We start from the raw sequence: 22,933 nt of genomic DNA, 5'->3' as shown, positions 1-22,933 counted from the left end.
AAAGCCTTAAAGAAAATGTGGACCTTGTAGCAAGGCAGGCCTGCTTGGTTCTCTCTGGGAATTATTGTAAAGATTTACAAAGAATATTTTTACATCAAAAAGAGTTTTGATGTCGCACTGGATGCTTGCTCTTGGGGAATTACTGGAATTGTTGGGTCTTTGTAAATTATAGTGTGGTCTAGACCTACTCTATCTGTAAAGTGTCTTGAGATAACTCTTGTTATGAAGTGATACTATAAATAAAATAAAATTGAATTGAATATTAAGATCTGTGTTTGTCTTAGGTGAATGTGCCTTCTGGGCTCCAGCCTGAAATGTACTTTTCATTTTGCTAAGATGCAGACATCCGCATGCTGCATGAGTGATAATTAAAGGACTTTTTTTGCACTGTTGCATTGTCCAGCTCATTTACTTAAAAATATGATTTTCACCTGTATGTTAACATTGGCTGCAGAGCCCTGAGCAGTCAGAACCACATGGAGTCTGTGATCAACAGAAACACCCTCGTAATTAGGAAGAAATGTTGTGATGAACTCCTTTCCTGTAGAGCAACCATGGCATACTGGAGAAGAGAGAAGGGAGAAGATTTTGCAAAGTAAATCAAAGCATGACAAAGAACTTAGACTTAGTACTCAGTGTTAATATTGCTGGCCTCCTACAGGCATACCTGCCAAGAGCGCAGAACAAACAGCCAAACACACCGCAAGGATTTCCATGGCTGAAAGAGAGAGAGAGACAGAGGGACATACACAATTGTGAACCAATAAACATAATGTTACATAATGAATCAAAGGAAAAGCACGTGTTGACTAATGTAATACCAGGCCCGTAGCCAGCCTAGTTGGACCTTTTTGCAGTTTTTTCCTTATTTTGTATTTAATTTTATTTAGATTCAAATACTTCATTTTGGTGACTTTTTATGCACACATTTTGGATTAGTTTATCTGCTGGTATCTTAACGAGCACCCTTTTTGATGTACCGAAAATATTTATTACAATTTTGTCAAATTACTTACCAAGATCATTTACCACCTTCTTTAGTCCAAATGCACGCACACATGCACGCATACATGCACTCGTACATGCATACACACACGCCTTAAACCTCACAGATTTAGCTATGAGTGCATAAAGTTAGTTGCGTGGATTGTTGATATATTAGAAGTTAGATTGTGACATGTCACGTGCCAGTTAACACATATATAGAAGTACTGCTTTTAACAAGATTAGGGCTTCGGTTTGGCTTAAGAGACAAGTTTAGAAAGACAGGGACAGACTGGACTGTCACTGATACCAGAACAATGGGTGGAGGCCCTTCATTTTCAACATGACAAAAATGTGGAGACATGAGGTATGCAAGTTTTAATTTACACTGCATGTGTGTTTTTATGTTGTAGCTGGTTGATGGAATGCTGGGTACTTAAGTCCCGAACAATGTATCATCATGTTATAAACTCATCTTAGGTTGTCTGTGTAAAATGTGTAAAATCTTAACCCGAGAAAACATATTAGATTAAAGTAGTAGAGCATAAAGAACATTATTTTCCCCTATAATGTACTGTAAATAAATGTATTACATGTTACCTCAAAGATGCTGATTTGCAGATGCAAATATTTCTTGATTTACAATTTTTTTGTTCAAAAATATGTACACACATGCACCGCGCACACACACACACACACACACAAACACTCACACACACACACACACAAATACACACACGCACAAACACACCTCAGTATAACACAAAACAGCAGCACAAACCCCACACTCAAAAATGACCAATGCCCCAAACAATTCTAACAAAATGAACATTATTGTAACTTTAAATGCAGAATTTGGACTGAGTTTGTTGTACTGGGGTCCCTTCTACGTTTTCTTTTTCTCTGCAGGACCACTGAGAGAACCTGTAGAAAAGGAATCATCCGACCATCTGTGCTACATGTGTCAAACACAAAAGACCATAGGGTAAGTAGCCATCCAAAGGCCTTCAATTAAGTCATATTTCTCTCTCTCTTTCTCTCTATCTCCCCGATGGCCACTCATCAAGAGTCAGGTTCTGTCCGAGGTTTCCGCCTGTTAAAGGAGGTTTTTCCTCAACGCTGTCGCACCAGATGTTACAGAGTGTGGTCTAGACCTGCTCTATCTGTAAAGTGTCCTGAGAGAACTTCTGGTATGATTTGACACTATAGATAAAACTGAATTGAATTGAATTAAGTGGAGCTCAAGTTTTACTGTAAAGAGTTTTGACTACTCAGAAATGAATCCTGTAGCATGAATCCAATCAAACTAATGTTATTACAGCTTGATAATGTTGATAACTTTAGTGTATAAATTCTGAAAGGCAAAATAGTTTAAAGATCATTTAAATAATCAAGCTTAATCGTCAGATCACTTACAGAAATATTGAACCCTCAATCTTTGTGATATTGCAATAAAAATGTTACCCTACAAAATGCTTTTGGTGTATCTTCCATATTAATACAGCTGGTTGAGCAAAACCGGTTTAAATATGTCAGAGGAACATTAGTCTGTACTACTAACATTGTTGTTGGGGGTTTTTTTTTGGGTAAAAAAAAACCCAGAGCATTTTGCCCCACTAACTAGAATAGATAAGCGGGTGGCCGGGTTGGCTCAGTGGGTAGAGCAGGCGTACATATACGCAAAGGTTTATTCCTTAATGCAGAGGTCCAGGGTTCGAGTCAGACCTATGAAGATTTCCTGCATGTCTTCCCTCGCTCTCCCCTTTCTCACCTAGCTGTCCTGTCCATTAAAGGCGGAAAAGCCCCCCCCAAAAAATAAAATAGATAGATATAAAATAGATTAGATATGCGGTGTAGCCAGACATTACCTCATACTCCAGCACTGACACAGCACTGTCTGGCAATGCAAGACTACATGAATGCTAAATTAACATTTTGTAAATCCGAATTATAGATACATTTGCATTATGTCTATGGTTATGGCTAACTAGCATTGGCTCTAATACTAGTTGAAGTAGCAGAAGTACAAGCACTTGTAGTACTGACAGTAACACTACCCTGGCTGGCTGGAGACAGTTTACAGTAATAATGTGAAGGTATCAGCAGATCGCCACAGAACTGAACAGAAACATGCACTAAAGCTACCTGAAGGAGCCCGAACTGTGTATGACCATAGTTTTTAAAAAACAATGCTTGAAAGTTTCCATGATTCTGTATACAGGTTTAGATGTCACTGCAAGCAATTATAAAAAAAACAACTCTTTCATCAATCAAATTACAGCTGCATGAAAAAAGCAATTCTTTACTTAAAAAAAAACAAATCAAGATAAAGGTAAATGAATGTATGGGTAAAGTAAGGCCCTGCAGTGGAATTGCATGGACTAGAATGACATCTGTATTATTTTATCATGCATACAATTATGGCCAGCATTGGGTTAGGGAAATTCATAAATGCCAGATCCAGAGTAGTGCAAATAAATCCTCAAACAAATCACAAAAAGTCAAAGAAAAACAATTTAAATCATTCTCACAGTTTGATTTTCAGAAATTCATGTCTGCTACTAATTTTATAACTGACAAAACCTGCACTGTATAGTAATAATAATAATGGAGAAATGCGAATCAATACTAATTAAATATCTTGTCCATGCTTTGAGAGGAAACTAAACAACCATTTCATTTTTTACAGAAACTACCTGTGTATTGAGTTTATATACGGTAGTGATGAACTGCATTTCATCACCTGCAGTCTTCATATTGTTTACTTCATATACTATAAACATGTAACACGTCATAAATCTAAACATTCTCATCAAAATAGCCAAGATCCAATGTCAAAATGTAAAAGCCTGTTATAGTTCCCCAACCAGCACAATTATCAGCAGAGGCATCCATACTGTACCTGTAGCTGACCATGGAGAGAGTGGATGGAAGGAGGCAGGATGGAGGGAGACTTATATCAGCGAGGGGCAGAGAAACAGAAACTATCACATGCTGGTGTTTAGTTCTGCTTGCTTGAAAAGCAAATTGAATATTGGTGTGTTTGTTTGCCATGTGGTTACTGCATGGAAAAGGTGTTGGCCTGACGTGGATGCTTGCACATGTCACTTAGACGTATAAACATCAACCAACATTATCCATTCATCCTGGCATCCTCTCATCCATCCATTTCTCCTCTCTCATTTCTTCATCTAATTCCAGCTAAGATGACGCTTCTTGAAATCTATTGTTAAAGTCATTGGTGAATTTACAGGGGGGATGGGGGGGGTTAAACCCCCCCCCCAATAATCAAAACTGGCCAGTGCAACCCACAGCAAAAAACTATTATAATTTCCTTTCCATACATAAATACATTTGCACCATAAATTGATGCCGAAAAGGCACAAATTGTTTCAGAAAAATTCACCAGAATGCTGAAAATGAAGACCGTTTAACGTTTCGTCCCACACCAGGCTTGCTTTGGGATGAAGGTTGTCATAAAATAGTGGTAGTCTGGATCAACGGAAAGACATTTCCAGGATAAATGCCTGAAAAATACACATTCTACACCTTATACAGACCATGCCTCCCTCCCCTTTTGTCTTATTTTACACATACCCTTTGAAAGTGAACGTCCTGGTCCCGTTGAAGGTTGAGTTGAGTGTGCACCTTGCTTGACAATTGGTTGTTTTTCCATTTAGTTTATGAAGGTGTATCTTAAAGACACAAAAGTCAAAATAATCTCTTCTTTATTAACTAACCCACATCTAACCTGAGCATCCTTAGCTGGCAGACTCTGCTCTTAAACTGTTGATGCCATTTCCAACAACTTACAACTGTGAAGTCGGATTTTCCACACTTGTTGGTCTGAAAACCAAGCAGCAAACCCGGATTTATGTGGACCCCGATATGAGACTAAAACCCTCCTGTTTGGAGCCAGACATTGCTTCCCTGATGCCTCAGCATAAGCAGCACCATTCTTCTCATTAAGATGGCAAAAGAGATAATGAGTGAGTCAGCTATTTGTAAAACTGTCATTTCATTTGGCTGTAATTTGTAATATACTGTTGAAGTAGGATGCCTGTTTTCTTTTGGGATATTTTGGCATTTAGGCGATACATAAGTTTTTTTTTATTGGGCAAGTGGTCCTAGCCTGGCTCTGCCCTCCTACGTACTTCCGCTCAATTTTGATTTTCCTTCAGTACTACATCTGGGTTTGCGGTAGGCCTATATTCGCGGGTTTTCTCCCAGTTGTAGTTCCGTAATGGTGGCGGAGAAAGATGTGAGCGCAGCCATTTGGTCCGTTGTGGCAACGCTGCCAAATATACAGAAGTTAAAGGCCGAGCAAGAACAATCTTTGCTGAGTTGTGTTGGTGGCCATGATGTCATGGCCCTCCTCCTCACGGGGTTCAGGAAAAGTTAGATTTTCCAGTTCACTCTGTTAGTGGTGAAGGAGTTGGCTAAGGCAAACGCTAGCGATGCTTATGCTAAATATAAGCCGATAGTTGTTGGTCTCCCCCCTTGTTGCACATGCGCATGACATACGTCACGACCAAACGTCACGACCAAACGTCACGACCAAACGTTAGCGATTGGTTATGGCAGATCCAGAGTGGCTCTGGGCAGATCCAATAGTTTTAAACTTCAACAGAGTACCCAAAGTTGACACTTTGTCAATGGAGAGTGGCCAGACTCTCTGTACAAATGAAATGAGTCTGGTAGGACCAGGCTAAAGTGGTTCTTGGTCTGAAAAAAAACACAACCACTGAGATAGATAATATGAACATATAATGCATTTGTGTAAAGTGTCCGTACTTGATTTCCCATCAAGACTAATTCCCACGACAACAGAAATGTCATTTCACCGCACTCATGCTATAATTTTCCTCTGTAAATCTCTTATCTCTTTACTGAACAGCCATTTCTGGCTGCGCCTGCATCCCTCTTTAATGTTCTCTCACAACAACATACTGAAGCATTAGTGGACTGTCTGTTAAACTAACATGTACTAAAGGTGGCGATGGGTTAACACAATGTCATGTACACAGTGTCATCATATAAACATTGTATTGCAAACCCCAGGATGACAACTAATCCACTTTATACAGTATACTAGTATGAGCAGTCTATCATGTCTGTATCACATGGACGAATGGATAACCGCTCTGTTTTCATAACTGCACAAAGCTGTGTACAGTGACAGTCCAGGCCTGCCCAAAAGAAGGTGTGATCCTGACAAGGATCCAAGTATTTTATTTACCAAAAGCAAATGAATGGAACATTGACAGGGTGTGAGTTCCAGTGAAATCAAAAGTGTGTGACTGACTGCATGAAGCTTTAATGAAGCTTTAATGAAGCTTGAATTCAGCGTGCCACGTATCACTAAAGCCAACAACATCATCTAGGTGGACAGCGCAACCTGCAAGACCTGCTGCAACCATATGCATAAGGGATTGGAATAAAACTAGTTTTAGTTTTCAAAACTAAATGCCCACCACTTTCCAATCCCTTATGAATATGGTTGCAGCTGGTCTTGCAGGTTTCGCTGTCTACCTAGATGATGTTGTTGGCCAAATAATTTTGCTGAACCAACATGGTCAACCCAGTATTCGATTTATCCACCAGCTATCATGCATCTCACTTCCAACTCCATTATTTTACATTTATCTGACGATAAAAACGATAACAAAATTGTTTAATTGGAGAAGTATCAGCCTACCAACATCAATGTTGTGTTCAATAACATATGTACACTCAATAAGCTAGGTTAGCATGAGCTGATAAACAGTTGATATTACACAAAGTCTCTACGTTTTTTTTAGCCTAAGACAGGATCATCGGGAACAGCATCAGGACCTGAAGACACAGGATCAACTAGGAGTGCAGGACTAACATTTGCTTGCTGAGTTGGAGTCCAGTAGGCCTACATTAGAAACAGCATGATATGGCTTCAACAAGTTAACATGGCACAACTGAGAAGGTTTTCTCAGGTTTGTAGCAATCAAATCGTTCAGGGTATGGGCCTATGAACCTCCGCTGAAAGTTCCGCCCGATGTCCCTCATTTTCAGCTGGATGTCCGTCCCCTTCCTCTGTCTTTGTGTTGCCGTTCTAAACTCCGGTGGATTTGTGAGGACTATGGTTAACTGCTCCTCAGATCTCTGCAGGGTAAATCCAGACAGCTAGCTAGACTATCTGTCCAATCTGAGTTTTCTGTTGCACGACTAAAACAACTTTTGAACATATATGTTCCACCAAAACAAGTTCCTCCCCAAGGCTATTTTGAAGCAACAATTAAACCAAAGTTTGGTCTTTGAGTATTTATTTACATTTGCAAATGGAGAAATACAGTTTCACAAGTACTGCAGCACATCTGAAAAAGTCTTCTAACCTAAAGTCTAAACATCCACACATCATATAGTGAAAACCTCTGTTAAGCCACCCCTCTAAATGTATCTTCTAGCATGGCCATAGTTGAAAAGAGGACATCATTACAGTCACACCATTGTCTCACCTTCCCCTCTGCTCTCTGTTCCTAACATTAGCCTAAACAACAGTTTATCTCAGGTGGCAGAAGGAGACACGGTTCAGACCGTTCCATGGCCTTCTTCACTTTATCTGCTAAAAGTTAAAACAAATGAGTAGCTGGAATTCCTCAATAAAAACTCTACTAGGCTGAAAGTTCACGGTTGCCAACTATTTCACTTGGAGGCTTTTTGAATCTACACATGAAGAAACTAAATCTTGTGGCGTTATAAAACAATCATTAAACGAAATGGTTAAAATAAAATTTGCCACCACATGGACTAGCCAGACTAACCTACAAATGACACGACAACCTGATCACCAAGGGCAGGGACGTGCATAGACATTTTGGGCGGCAGGGGCTCAAGGAAAAAAATAAGGCCTAATAGTTAATAAATAATTATTTATTTGAAATTTAAACAAAACGTTAAATATATTAACACAACTCTGACTACCTTAACTGATTTCATTTCCCTTGCGCAATTGTTCAATAGATTTAATAAATACTCAACTAAATAATCAGTTCACACAGAGACTTTTGAGTATTCACCAGGTTAATCAGAAACAGTAAAGGAAACTGCCACAATGTGCATGTTTTCTATGCTACTAGTATCAAGTATGTATTTAGAATAATTGACTGCACCAAGGAGAGGGACATTGTTTCGATAAGAATTTGTTTATTTTGCAAATGGCAATAAATCATTTAAATTCTTTTGGTGCTATTGGAATAAATAACACTTCAATCAGCACAAATCTTCACACTAAACTGAAGATGGCTGTTGCTGCAACTTTACAGGAAAAAACACTGCATCAATAATGAAAAAAACACTGTTCTTATTAGATGAGGAGCCTACAATCAAAATGATGAAGTAACTGTTTAATGCAGGACACTTTTTTCATGTTGTGGTCAATTTAGAGATTTTGGTCTATTTTGCTTTCCATGTCTTCTTTTACTCTAAATGGAAATACAACTTCCAAAATACACATTAGGCTGCATCTGTAGATTTCTTCTTAATTAATCTTTTTTATTTAAACCTAACATTTAAAAGTGCACTATAAGTTCCTGCATGGTTTCAGCGCAATTTCATTTTTGTCTCAAATCGTAGGCATCTCTCCTTGATCTGCTAGCTGCCTACCCCCTGAATACACTGTGAAAAAGCCCGGTCTCAGGTGACAACACAGATAGCAAACAGTCATTCAAACTTAAATCAACATTCCATCGAACTCTGATGTTGATTCTACATCATTTTGCGCCCTGTTTTAATATTGAAACAACGTTGAAATCCTGTCCATAGATCAATAGAATGTCAATGGTATTTCAATTATCAGGAATATTGAAACAATGTTGAAATTTCAACTGAACTAAGGATCAATGTGATTTCAATGGAATTTCCATTGTTATTAAGCCATAGGAAATGATTGCTAGGCATACGAAAATGTAATGCCCTAAATTAAATAGCCTATAATGAATATCCTGCTTTATCTACAGCCAGGATGTTAAAAAGTGATGGAACATTTGAAAGCTTGTATGCCTATAGCCTAAAATACTGACCACACCACACTATTTAAGGAAAAACAAATTCATTTTATTAGCCTCTTATTTCATTATTTGTCCTCTTTAGCAAATTTACAGTTCATGGTCCTCTGACGTCTGATTGGTTTGTCGTCCAGTCCCTCCTGCCCGGTCTGGCGCATAGCGCAGCCACTTTTGCACAGACTGGGCAAAAGTAAATGGCATTTTCCTCTCTACAAACACATTACAACACCATTAGAGCAACAAATACAGTCATATCCAAACAAAGCCTTGCCAAACATCAGTTCAAAATAGATTTTTATACTAAGACTAGAGATGGCCCGATACTGATTCCGATACCTGAACTTCGGCCAAAGGGAGAAGACTCTTAAATAGGGTTGGGTACCGTTTGGATTTTTACGATTCCGATGCCGAACCGGTACTTTTAAAACGATTCCGATTCCTAAACGATTCCTAAACCGATTCTTGAAAAACTGAAAAATGACATAAAAGAAAGGCTTTTTATGGAGTTTTTTTTTTTATTGAAAATTATTTAAATTTAACAATATATTAACGTTTTAAAGTACTTAAATATATAATAAGTAAACCTAAGTCACCTAACACACAACTACAATCATTTAACAAATAACAGCTACACTATTATCAAGTAACAACAAAATAAATGTTGTTGAGTTGGTATGCCAACCAGCTTCAAACTTAAGCAGTTCTTTTGCAGAAAAATGACCATATTTGCCTTCTCTGGCAAGATACTACACCTCTCCTGACTTATGGCATGTAGGCCTACAGCATAGGAGAAAACTCTCTCAGACGGTGTCCAAGAGGTCTGTACACACCCAGGTAGGAGTTTGAAAGGGCAGACAATTTGGGGAGGCTGTCTCGCCTCCCCCACCACCAGGCTACAGGGTCTTGTCTTGAACGATAGACTAGCAGAGTAAGTGTAATGTTTACTAGCGATCACGTGTAGTCAGTGAATGGTTAATATGCTTTTACGTCCGTTTTGGTGAGCCCAGAGGGAAAATATGCCATTTTAAAAGTAGCCTACATATACGGTAGCTAGCTAACGGTAGACTACAGAGAAAGTGTGATATTTTTACGTCCGTTTCAGAGCGTGTACAAAAAGACGTCTATCAGCTGTGATAGTAGAGTATGTAGAGTATGTCGGGGGAATAGCGCGGACACGCGCTTCACACCGCGAGCGGGCACGTGCGCCACTTGGCAGAAAAGGGAGAAAGGAAAAAGAGTCTGCAGCTGTCCGGAGCGACAGAGGGAAAATATTTCAGTCGGAACCGAAATGAGGAACCGAAATTTGCGTTCTAATCAGGTCCGAATACTACCGTTTGCGTAGGAACCAGTACCATAGTGGAATCGGGTTTCGGTACCCAACCCTACTCTTAAATCATTAATTGGGCCTTGTCAAATGTATGCATATTAGCGCATTTTAATTAGTTAACGCCTAATTTGCACATCAATGTGGAGATTGTGATGACGTTATTAGACACACAGATTTTACTGTAATTGTTCACCTGGAGTGTCTCTGGCCATGATGCCTCTGCTAACTTATCACACAAGCTAATAGCTCATGTTAGTAAGACAGAAGTTAACTATTTGTTTTGTCTTTTGGCTAATTAGCTGTAAACATGAGGCACAGTCTGCTTAGTCTTTTGTTCATCACCACTCACCTCCACACAAGCCAAGAAAAAATATCTGGGGAAGGAGCTGGAAGGGACTGCTGAGAGAGAGAGAGAGAGAGAGAGAGAGAGAGAGAGAGAGAGAGAGAGAGAGAGAGAGAGAGAGAGAGAGAGAGAGAGAGAGAGAGAGAGAGAGAGAGAGAGACACACTATATCTGATATTTAGATTTTATAATCAATAATTTGTTTGACAGGGAAGCTGTGTGCAAACAGGAATAGATAGGCTATATTCATAAATAAATAAAAATTAAAAAAAATGCATCCAGAAAAAAGGGCACTTTCTCTCAGGGGCGTAGCACAAAGTTCTGGGCCCTGTAGAAAGGCATTTTCTATGGGCCCCTCCCCCGCATCCACAGCTATACATTCTAGCATCTTTTTGGGTACACAGTCCCCTTTTCCCCCCCAGTCCAGCGCCCCTGCTTTCTCTCGCAGAAGAAAAAGGGCAGGTGCTCAAGCCCCTTTTGATGTCAATGCGTGCACGTGCCTGACCAAGGGTGCATTGGCATACAGTCTTTTCCCATTGGCCTGTGAACCTCTTATCTTATGTGCCAACTCAACTGCTGCGTACAGGAGATGATGAAACCCATTCACATAATGAATTAAACCCAAATCTTTTGGCCACCCAGTCAAATCATATCAGGGCTAAGGGGGAGAGAGAGCCGTGAACCATGATCACTCTGAGTACCATCCACGCATTATTTTATATATATATATATATATATATATATATATATATATATATATATATATATATATATATATATATATATATTTTTTTTTTTAAATGTTTTTATATACTGTATGTATTGCTTATGGTATTTCTTTCAAGATGTATTGCATATTTTCTTTTATTTAACATTGAATAAAATGCATTCCACACTTGCAGGCCACAGACAGACCCAGTGCATGATGTAACCAGTGGTCCCCAACCTTTTTGGGTCATCCACAGCCCTGTTGGATGAACGTACCCCTTCATTCCCAATGTGTTCCAAATGTATAAAATTATTAATTACACAATAGTGTATATCATAATTTTTTCATACAACTAAACTAACTAGATCTAGATTGGTTTAGTCAGCAATCGTACTACTTCGGAGTAAAGCTGAATGTTTATTAGAGATGTGTTATGGTTTTGGTGTCTAGTCTTATTTTGGTAGTCTGTTTTGTGCTCTGTTTCCTGTTTTATTTTGAAGTCTCTGGTTTTCTGTCTTGTCTTGTCCTATTTACTTCCTGTCTTGTGTTTCCCGCCTTGTTGATTGTCCTGCCCCGCCCTGATGTGCTTCACCTGTTGTCTCACCTGTTTCTGATCTACCCATCACCTCATGTATTTAGCCTCTGTGTTCCCCTTGTCTTGTGTCGGATCGTTTTGTCCCGTGCCTGTTGTGTTTGTTTCCGTGCTTTTGTAGACATGTCCTTTTGTTTCCTCCCTGTGCCGTGTGTCTGTGCCTGCGTCCGTGTACTCCTGCCCATGTTTTTCCCGTCAGTTCCTTTTTGTGAGTTTTCCAGTCCTTGTACTGCCGCCTTTTGTTTATATTAAATCCACCACTGCATATGTCCTGCCTGCCTGCCTGCTCTCTCTGCATTTTGGGTCCGCCATTCCCTACTCCTCCCTGCCACACCTAACAAGATGTTCCGATACCGATACCGGTATCGGCTCCGATACTGTCTGAAACGCTGGTATCGGTATCGGGAAGTACTGGAGTTTATGCACCAATCCGATACCACATAATAAAGCCCTAAAGAAAATCTACGTTAAAATAGTTTATTTCTTTTTCTTTTTCCGTCAAACTGACCGTCAAACTGGATAATGAAAGAAAGTTGTTTGTTCATGTTTCACAAAAAAAAAAAAAAAAAAAAAGAGTTTATATCATAAATGGTACACATAAAAAAAAAAAAAAATTTTTTGTTCAGGTATCGGAATCGGTATTGGGAAGCAAAAAATGGTATCGACCATCTCTAATGTTTATATCATTTATTTATTACTTTTAGCTAACTATTTGAACTGTAATGAATGAAATAATTTCAGCAAACCAGGTGTAGGCCTAACTGCTGTCTGCTGATATATATTTTAATCAAATCACAGTTTCTATTTTGTTTAATTAATTGAGCTGCTCCACAATCTACCTCCCCAAAGTATCCCCTGGCAACAAACTGTGATTTGATAAAAAAAAAATCAGCTTTGTACTTACTTAGTGGAGTAAAAGCCACGGGTAAAAAACCTGAATCACTGTAAACTGTCGTTTCGTTGTGCGCGCTCTCGCGGTTCTTGTGCACTGGAAGGCGGGCAGTGTACGCCCCGCTATGACGCAGCAAAGCATTTTTGTTCTTTTTAAATATAAAAATTAGATTTATTCGCATTTGTTTTTGAAACAATTGCATGCTGACTGTAATATATGTGCTGTACATGTTGATGGTTGTCTCTGGATATATAAAAAATATATACATATTTGTTTTATTTTTTACGCGGGAGGTCAAAGGTTACTAACAAAATGGCTGCACACACTCGAGCTCCCACCACAGTGCTGTCAGCAGCCAGATAGTGAGGACATATTTGGATGTTTTGATCCCCGGCGACCGCAGCAATCATTATACGGAACTATTCTCTCTCCATACAACACCGACTGCTGGCCATGGCCGACTTATATTTATGGATAAGTCCACTGCGGCTGTATTAAAAACACTGTACAGCAATCTGCGGGGATACAGACCGAATACAGAGAGCCACGGTAGGATAGTCAGCCCAACACTGCTGTAGGGAAGAAGGAAACATCACGGGCATGTTGGAACTTCAGTCAAGACACAACTGCAAGACACGAAGATGAACAGGAAGAAAGATAAAGGATTTGAGAGCCCGCGCCCCTTTAAATTATAAGTATTTTTTGTGTGTAATTGGGTCCTTGTTGGCGTAAAATGAATGTGTTGGTTTGCAGTCGATAGTAGGGCAAATATGACGTTAGCTTAACATTAGTAACATGCATAGAGTACAGAGTGCTCTGCTTATTGAATGAGAGGGAGAACCGTTAAGTTCGTCACATATTTACATTGTTCTCCTGTCACTGCTTTTTACGACCCACCAGGTGGTGTGCATCAACAACATCAACTTCCAGAGGAAGTCCGTCATTGTGAGTACTACAGAAGTTACAGTACATATAACGTTACAGTACCAAATATAATATACGACGGTCATTCTGCTGTGGCTAATATTAAACCAAGGTGCATCCTATCCAGTGCTGCACACATTGTTATATATAGTTGACTGCTTGACAAGTGTTCAACCCTTTTTTGGCCACCTACACCTATTTACACATTACACTCATTCACATACACGAGAACTCAGGTTTATTAAATTGTTAGTCTAATGATTCATAATTTGTATTTGCCAGATATTTTGAAGTCTTATGTGTCAGACTTAAAGAAAAATGCCCTATTCTCCCATGTAGAGCTGGGCGATATGGAGAAAATCAAATTTATATATTTTGGATATAAGGATATTTTCACCAAATTCATCGATGTTGATATTGCAGCATCTTGTAGGGTTGACAATTGGTGCTTTCTCAAAAATATTTACACAATGAGATTTTAGATAAATAATCACCAGTGGTGTGAATATAATGACTAAGTGGGTAAAGGTAAATAATAGAACAGCTAGAGCAGTCTGATAAGTTCAGAAAATCACCCCACTTTACTGTAATGCAGCCTTTAAAACCAGGAAAAGACAACACTTGCCTGTTTCATATTGTGCTATTACGACATCTAAAATGTAAGACGATATCTAGCCTCATACATCAATATAATATGGATATATTGCCCAGCCCTACTCCCAAGTTTTAGCTTAGTGCTCTTTAAACAGACCAAACTCAGATCAAAAAGTGGACCCACAGAAAAGGGACTCGGTTATTTTTGCGTTCACATTGTCAGTTTACTTGAAAGAGGACTCCGTTGTCTTTCTGATGGGGCATCAGGGCTGAAATACCTACAGGGCAAAAGGCAAAACAAACCAGAAGTGTGTTGTGTTCACAATGTACAGGTGAATAGAACCGCAACACAGACTTGAAGCAAACCATGGTTCGTTCCAGAAGGGTCTGAGTCCCTTTGGAGTGTTAACATACAGTATGTGCAAAAAATATGGACTAATAGGTCTGAGTTCTTTTGGATGGTCTGAAACACCAAGTGTAAAAACCCCCTAAGTGACTATTGGGAACAACATTGTTTGAAATTAGTCCAGTATTTAGAGCGAGAGCCCTGCAGAAAACAGCTGCGATTCGGACTGCAATGTAAAAAAGTGAATTTTCACATCCACTAAAAGTGCTGTTTTTGCCACAGACAAGCTCTGATTGTTATTACTGTGCAACAGCCCAACAGCATGTGAAATGTAAGAACAAGGACACGGAAAGTCCAGCACAGATAATAGTGTTTGGAACATATCTTGGTGAACAAACCCTTTTATGCAGTTAATCTAATCCAGACAATGAAAATCACTTTAGCTACTGTTGACAATTGTAGTCCCTTTGACCAACTTCTTCCTCTCTGTTGCATCCCTTAGGGCTATGTCGAGCTGACCATTTTCCCCACAGTGGTCAACCTGAACAGGATCAAGCTTAACAGTAAACAGTGCCGCATATACAGGGTCCGTGTCAATGAACTGGAAGCCCCATTCATTTACAATGACCCGACACTGGAGGTGTGCCACCATGAGTCAAAGCAGTGAGTATTCAGCGTAATAATAATGAGCAGTTCTGAAATTGACATAGCTTGGAATTTTTTGCCATAGGCTTTTAGTTGTTGGTCTACAAATTAAATCCTATTCTGTTGCATTAGATCTGTCAAATCAACATTGTCTACTTACTTTGCTAGTAGGCCGACAACAACAGTAGCTAGTTGTATGGTTGAGTGAAAGGCTGAAAAACGTCAGCTTAGCAGTGACCACTGTTCTCCAAGGCACCAAACCAAAATAAAACCGTCATACCAAATTAATTTGAAATGTTTATACTTCATAACTAGCAATATTGAATTTATTTACTACTCATCAGGATATTTACCATCCAAATCTCCAAACAGGTTTGGCAATACATGTAACCATAAAGATAAGGTTTGGGGGATATAATTATATTTATTCTGTGAGTCACTATACATTTATAAGCCGTCGAATTAGATTTACAGGATTTTTGCATACATTTTATACATAATCCTGATTGGTTGAGTATTTATTTAACTGAATTACCAACATGGAAATCTAGCAATTGAATCTGTAAAAGGTTTCTCAATTGAATTTTAAGAATATGTGGGGTAAGAAACTAATTTCTATTTTTTTCTATTAAATAGACAAAGTGTTTTTATTTATGTTGTTACATTTGGACTACTGGCGAACATTTGACCATGGCTGGGTATACAGGTAGAGAAACTGTATGGTGCCAATATGATTTAGTGTAAATGTTTTTTTTGTGTGTCTATGTAGGAGGAACCTCAACTATTTCTCCAGTGCGTACACCGCAGCAGTGAGTGCTGTGGACCCTGATGCAGGACACGGGGAGCTGGTCATCAAAGTTCCCCCTGAACTCTGGAAACAAGGAGATGGTAAGACGGTGGCGTGAAGGCCACTGCAAATTAAAAAGGCACGCAGAATTGTTTTCGATCAGGAGGAATCCAAAGTGTGTTTAGGCCACATAAACTACTGGCCTTTTAAAATTCCATCATCTTCACCAGAAGAAAAAAAGAAGATACAACTCCATAATAATAATCCCTTACCTGATAGTTTAAATTGACACGGGCACATGAAGTGGATTACCAAATTCCCCTGGAACAAGTGAAACATTTTTCAGTGTGGGATTATTAATAGAAATGCAACTATAAGGTCATGGCTGATACACTGATGTTTCTGTGTTTTGTGTCTCCAGATTTAAAAGTTTTGAAGGTGTACATAGAGTTTTCCCTGGACCAGCCGAAGGGAGGTCTCCACTTTGTTGTTCCTGATGTGGAAGGCAGCATGGCGGAGCGAGGAGCTCATGTGTTCTCCTTTGGATACCAGAACTCCACCAGGTCTAGAAACAACGGCTGCGTCCGAAATTCCACACTAACACGCTTTTAATTTAGTAGGCTAAAACAGAATGTGAGATTTTTTTAGTATGTCCGAAACCTTAGTATGAAACCAATAGTACGTGAATTGCATACTATTTCCGGTAAAATATTACAGCATGCGATACTGGACACTACGTCGGCATAAATATCCCACAATGCAATGCGCTAGCAACGACAAAGTTCATACCAAACAAACAGATAGAAACCGAGGAGCTCTGTAACGTCATTAACGCTCTAGTTTACATTTCTACATATTTAAACGACTGTTGGTCTAGTTATTCACCCCTTTCTGTAATTTAAGCGTTATCTGGCGATGCCGCTAGAGCAGAGGCACGAAGGCTCTCCGGAAGTGACGTTGAAAATGACAGCTTAGTGCGTCCGAAAAGATCCACGCTACTGTTTATTTACACAAAAGCCTGTTCAAGGATAGTATACATGTTGAGTATTTAGGGCAGAGGAGGAGATTTCAGACACAACCACTGACTAACCATGATTTACAGTAGTCTCCAAACTGGAGATTGAACCATTTTGTGTATCGCTACATGCACTTTGTCCATTTCCTGTATGTGCACGTGCTCCGAGCTCATCATAGTGTCTGCTTCCTCAGGTTCTGGTTCCCCTGCGTCGACTCCTACTCGGAGCTGTGCACGTGGAAGCTGGAGTTCACTGTGGATGCTTCCATGGTTGCCGTGTCCTGTGGCGATCTGGTGGAGACTATCTACACCCATGACATGAGAAAGAAGACTTACCACTATGTCCTCCCCATCCCCACCGCGGCCCCCAACATCTCCCTGGCTGTGGGGCCCTTTGAAATCCTTGTAGACCCCTACATGCATGAGGTGGGTTTGCAGTGACCAGTGGTGGGTTTAAGTGATGATGTTTCTGTATTTCTGTAGTTTGGGATGTCGAAAAGGAACAGATTTGGATGTCTATATTGATTTTTTTTTTTTAAAAGACTAGCAAAAGGTATAATGGTGTGATTACTTTTCCGAAACATCTGCTTTTACTTAAACCGTAAGCACAGAATACCATATGTGTTGTGGCTCATGTGTTTAAAGTCACAGTGGAACAGTAGTTGGAGTATTTAGTTTTATCTTCTGTCATTTGATGCATTTCTAATTTCATTTCATTTTATTTATTAATAAGGACAATGCACATTGATGTAAATGTGCCAGTGTTAGCCAGCCGGCTAAAGTCCCGTAGTCCTGGTTGAAACAAATATGTGGACAGGGTTTAGTTACGAGAGAGATTTGATTGGGTCATCGGTCAGGAAGAGCAGCATAAGGGAGGAATGAACAAATTACATCTCTACCACACTCTTTAGAAATGGAAAGGTTTTTGCTGACTAATATCCAAACACACACCTCTCAAAATAGCTGGTCAGCCCAAATCATATTTGACTGGATACACCTATGTGACCGCATCCGTGTTTAAGATGAGTCATCGAAAAATAATTTTACACTAAAAGGGATATTTCATATAAAAATACTCAAAAACAATTTTTTGTCACATTTAGTGTGTAAAAAGAGATGATGAACGAAGGGACACAGGAATAGAAATTGGAAAATGTATTTTTAATTTCATGTGTCTTTTAATAGCGGTTAGGTTCTGGGAATTTGCACTGTTTTTGACATTTTGTAGGACATGAATGGGTTCTGAATATAATCGTTCGTTGCAACCCTGAAGTGAGTTTCCCCTACACTGACACTGTGGCTGAGGTGCTGTAAATAACTGGCAAAGGGCGTTTCATAAGTGACTGGCAGCGTGCCACAGCTTCTATAGACCTCTTGACACTCGTCAAGGCAACACGTAGTCACCTTCACAGGAGCAGAGAGTTGCTGCCAACCCGCTGTTCCAACAGTCTGAATGACAAAAGGTTTTATTGCCACAATAAGTACACTTATGTGGAATTTGCCTTGGTGAAAGGTACATACATAAACAAACAAACAAAAAAACATTAATATGAGATAAACCAGGGGTGTTCAACGTTTTTTAAGCCAACGACCCCTTAACTGAAAGAGAGACGGAGCAGGGACCCCCTACTACATATTGAAGAAAAATAAGTTGTATATTAAACTGGGCCTACAATAATGTGTAGGGCGGCCTAAAGCCTTTATACATACAGAACCTTTTTTGCATAGAATACTAAGCTTTTAAAATGGCATTATAATTGTTGGCATGATTTTATAAATCAATTTTTTTATTTTAAAACATCCATGCAGCACAGTGAATCTTTAGGATTAACTGTATAACGTGAATGGCTATTTTACCTATAGGCCAGTAAGCCTATCATTAGTGGGGATTTATATTTGCTAATAATATATTGGCTTCATGTTAAGACTTTTTAATTTCTGAAAAAGACTTTAAAAAATTAACAATAATTTTGAGGCCCCCCTGCATTGACTGTGAGGACCCCCTAGGGGTCACGGACCCCCTGTTGAAGATCCCTGAGATAAACAATTAATACAGAAAAACAAATATATACATACAAAGTAAGAAAAAAACCTCCACTATTCTAAAATATTAATGAATCTCTAAACAACACACCAATCTACAGCCATCTGTTGAACATTATCTCTTTATCTAACCTTATCTCAACATAAAAAAACCTGATGACATCAACTGAATAGTTTTTTTTTTACTGCAGGCCTGATGTGATGTAGTAATATTTTGCCCATCCTTGTGTTTTCTACTAATGACCACTAGATGTCCCTAAACACACGGTAGCAGCACTGCATATGACTTCAGTGAAGTAGTGTAGTATATGGATGTATATGTGTCATGGTAGTAAATCCAGTAAAGAAACACAAAGGGGACATTCCTGCTATTTAGACAGAATTATAGGCGTAGATTTCGGGGGTGGGGCGGGGTGCAGAGGATATATTATCACTGCTGTGGTCTCACCAGAGAGACAACTTTGAACAGTTTTGTATCGGTCTTTTTCTACACTTTCTTTTTCTGACATTTTGAAATCTGCTGCATAAGTAGCTATACCATTGCTCTTTGTCCTGTCCCCAGGTGACCCATTTCTGCCTGCCACAGCTGCTGCCACTGCTCAAACACTCCATGTCCTACCTACATGAGATTTTTGAGTTCTACGAGGAGATTCTGACATGCCGCTACCCTTATTCCTGCTTCAAGACTGTGTTTGTGGACGAGGCCTATGTACAGCTGTCTTCCTATGCTTCCATGAGTATTTTCAGGTAAGCATGAGATGGAGTGTGTGCATGACTCTCTGTCTTTTCAGGTGAGGTTAGGATTGTGCCTGATCTGTGTCCCCTACATACTGGTCTCGCATTGCCAGACCTTCCTCCACAGTGCTGCGGAGGAAGGTCTGGCTAGTCCACACCGCATTCCTTGATTGGAGGAAAACGTGCTCTGGTTTAAAGTGCTCACATTATGCTCATTTTCAGGTTCATAATTGTATTTAGAGGTTCTACCAGAATAGGTTCATGTGGTTTAATTTTCAAAAACCACCATATTTTTGTTGTACTGCAACGTTGCTGCAGCTCCTCTTTTCACCCCACAGTCACATTAGCTACAAAAGACAGGGCGTGCCTAGCCTACTCCTGGTTGCTTGGCAACCGTAAACAGAAATTCTCCGGTGCTACCTTCAAGCACGTCTTAAAAGTTACTTCAGAAGTCACAAGAACGATGTTTTTGGATTTAAAAGTATTTATTTCTCGATAAAAGTAACAAAATATATGAGATAAAATGCCAAACATATCAGATATATACAGAAATACGATGTCCTGAAGCGTTTTCCGCCATCTTGAATTATTTTCCTCGACTCGAGCCACTGACTTACGTCACGCTGCCCCTTCACTCCGATTGGCAGTCGCTTTGTCGCATTGCTCACCATTTGCATAAAATAGACTTCTTGTCTATTTTGGCCCCGCCTTGCTCGTGGCGGCCTGAATGGTAGCCTGTCGCTTTGTCTCTGTCTCTTGTAGCTAATGTGACTGTGGGGTCACCCTTTGTGTTGAGCTCTCTGTTTTAGCTACAGAGTGATGCATCACACTTCTGTTCCATCTTTGTTGGGCATCGCACATGCGCGTTATCTAGTTAAGGACTACTAGCCAGTCAAAGCAGAGTATGAGGGCGTGCCAAACTAGCAGCTAGGCGAGCCTTATAACGTGGGTTACAAAGTCACGAGCGTTTGTCTCTGAAGTAAAGGCTGGACTACAATAGAGCTGTTTGGAGCAGTTTGTGAACAGTGTTTTCTGTTGGAGATGGTAAGTCCCTTTGGGGGGGACTTTGGGCTTTTTCCCTTTTGTAAACTTATAACGTGCACGAAAAGATATATAACTCAATAATGGAAAGGGAAAAAGCCAAAAAGCATAATATGAGCACTTTAAACCTCCGGACTCAATGACGGTGCCTCTGCTAAATAGCATCGGGAAGGAACTTGTTTTGGTGGAACATGTGTACGTTCAAAAGTTGTTTTATTCGTTCAACAGAAAACTCATATTGGACAGATAGTCTAGCTAGCTGTCTGGATTTACCCTGCAGAGATCTGAGGAGCAGTTAACCATAGTCCTCAAAAATCCACCAGAGTTTAGAACGCCAACACAAAGGAAGAGGAAGGTAATGGACATCCGGCCGAAAATGAGGGACATGCGGCCGAATTTCCAGCGGCACCTGAACAAGCCTAGAAATGAAGTGTCGTTGATATGGACTTCCTAAATACAACCCCAGCTATAGACAACTGGCAGTATTTACACTAATATGTCGTTGAGGCAGGTTGTTGTAATACTCTATGTATTCGCTGTATTCGTCTCATTCGTTCTCCCCTTGACTTGTTGGCTTTGTGTTTCAGTACCAACCTGCTCCACAGCGCCACGATCATCGACCAGACGCCGCTGACACGGCGCTGCCTGGCCCAGGCCTTGGCTCAGCAGTTCTTTGGCTGTTTCATTTCCAGGATGTCATGGTGAGATTTAAAACAGTGAGGCTGTCAAGTCTGAGCCACACAGGCAGGTATGACTATTGAAGGCTCATTTCTCAATGGCTAATCACAGTGTCAATCAAGAGAATGTCTATGCACTGTGTGTGTGTGCATTTTTCTGCATTCACCAGGAAACAAACTTTAATATAATTAAACAAAACATAAAGCCCTTTTCAGCAGTGAAACATTGCATTGGTGGCAAGCAGTTGATGAGTTTGAGTTGGTGAAATATAGAACATATCATCCCTGAAACATGCTTTATCGATGTGATTGGCATTTATTGAAGAGCCATTATCCTTGAAAAGAGTGCTTGTTGTTACATGATGGATTAAAAGCAATACAAAGGTGTTTTTCTCTTGACCATGCATGCATGAACTAGGTATGAGACTAGCTCTGGCCTAAAGGGCCAGAGCTTTAGTCTTGACACAGTGACTGGCCAGGTGCGCAGAATTGTAAAAGTATGGGCGGTTTGAACTTCACTGTCTGTTCGCTGTCTTATTTCATTATTTACACAATTACTTTTACTTAAAGGGGTGATAGAATGCAAAACCGATTTTACCCTGTCATAGTTTAATAACGACAGTTCGGTGGGTAAATAGGACATGCATAGAAGCTCAAAATCCCATTGACACCCCTTTACTATGAAAATCTCATATTTTGAAACTGCCGCTGAAAACGGGCGAATCTCAACAAAGCTGGAAGTTGACGTCAGCCTCCCAAAAACCGGAACCTTTGTCAGCCCATGGGTGTATTAAGAGAACGGTCACGCACCCACATTTACATAGGCTACACAACTGACCTGAGATCAGGTAGTTTTCTGAATCTAGCTAGGTCACGCAGATCTCTGCTATTCCATTACAAAATTCACTTCTGAAACTTTTTTATGCGAGAAATCAACCATATAAAGCTCAAATATGGGCTGCTTTACGAAAATGGATGGCTAATTGCAAATTTTCTCCGACTGTGTGTCGGAGTTTAGTGCCGGTGTTGGTGCTGCCTGGGTTGCTACATCGCCGCCCTGACCGCAGTGTCAGCGAGCTTGTTACGCCCGCAATCTTTTACCGCTGCCCGCAGGTTCCAGTAAATCTTATAATGGGTATGTGTGTTGAGTTATTTAAACAAACAATCGGGGAAATAAACGCCTCTTGTCCGCGAGTCTCATTGATAGAGCCGCGGTGAGATGGAGTCCATCAATGAGAGCT

General features: G+C 39.9%; 2 protein-coding genes and 1 long non-coding RNA gene across 3 annotated transcripts in view; 1 reads left to right on the top strand and 2 right to left on the bottom strand.

Annotated features, from left to right (window-relative positions):
* Positions 1-3,898, bottom strand: part of LOC120561797 (IgGFc-binding protein-like) — a 42,354-nt gene extending 38,456 nt beyond the window's left edge. The window contains exons 1-3 of the mRNA XM_039805052.1: positions 3,887-3,898; positions 668-718; positions 432-562 (exon numbers count right to left, since the gene is read on the bottom strand). Of these exons, the coding sequence (XP_039660986.1) occupies positions 432-562; positions 668-716 (180 nt within the window). The 5' untranslated portion in view covers positions 717-718; positions 3,887-3,898. The remainder of the gene's footprint in view (positions 1-431; positions 563-667; positions 719-3,886) is intronic.
* A 5,152-nt stretch (positions 3,899-9,050) lies between these two features.
* Positions 9,051-12,973, bottom strand: LOC120561796. Its single transcript, XR_005639658.1, has 2 exons — positions 12,898-12,973; positions 9,051-9,232 (listed from the first exon to the last, which is right to left on the bottom strand). It is a non-coding gene; the product is annotated as an uncharacterized LOC120561796 (long non-coding RNA).
* A 200-nt stretch (positions 12,974-13,173) lies between these two features.
* Positions 13,174-22,933, top strand: part of taf2 (TAF2 RNA polymerase II, TATA box binding protein (TBP)-associated factor) — a 42,504-nt gene continuing 32,744 nt past the window's right edge. Inside the window, exons 1-8 of the mRNA XM_039806243.1 lie at positions 13,174-13,576; positions 13,776-13,830; positions 15,252-15,412; positions 16,164-16,282; positions 16,603-16,744; positions 17,391-17,622; positions 19,802-19,986; positions 21,603-21,716. Coding sequence (XP_039662177.1) covers positions 13,527-13,576; positions 13,776-13,830; positions 15,252-15,412; positions 16,164-16,282; positions 16,603-16,744; positions 17,391-17,622; positions 19,802-19,986; positions 21,603-21,716 — 1,058 coding nt within the window. The 5' untranslated portion in view covers positions 13,174-13,526. The remainder of the gene's footprint in view (positions 13,577-13,775; positions 13,831-15,251; positions 15,413-16,163; positions 16,283-16,602; positions 16,745-17,390; positions 17,623-19,801; positions 19,987-21,602; positions 21,717-22,933) is intronic.

The sequence above is a fragment of the Perca fluviatilis genome, chromosome 7 (assembly GCF_010015445.1).
Source record: "Perca fluviatilis chromosome 7, GENO_Pfluv_1.0, whole genome shotgun sequence".
NCBI classification, from domain to species: domain Eukaryota; kingdom Metazoa; phylum Chordata; class Actinopteri; order Perciformes; family Percidae; genus Perca; species Perca fluviatilis.
The sequence above is the reverse complement of the archived record's forward strand: the minus strand, read 5'-3'. Positions and strand labels throughout refer to the sequence as shown.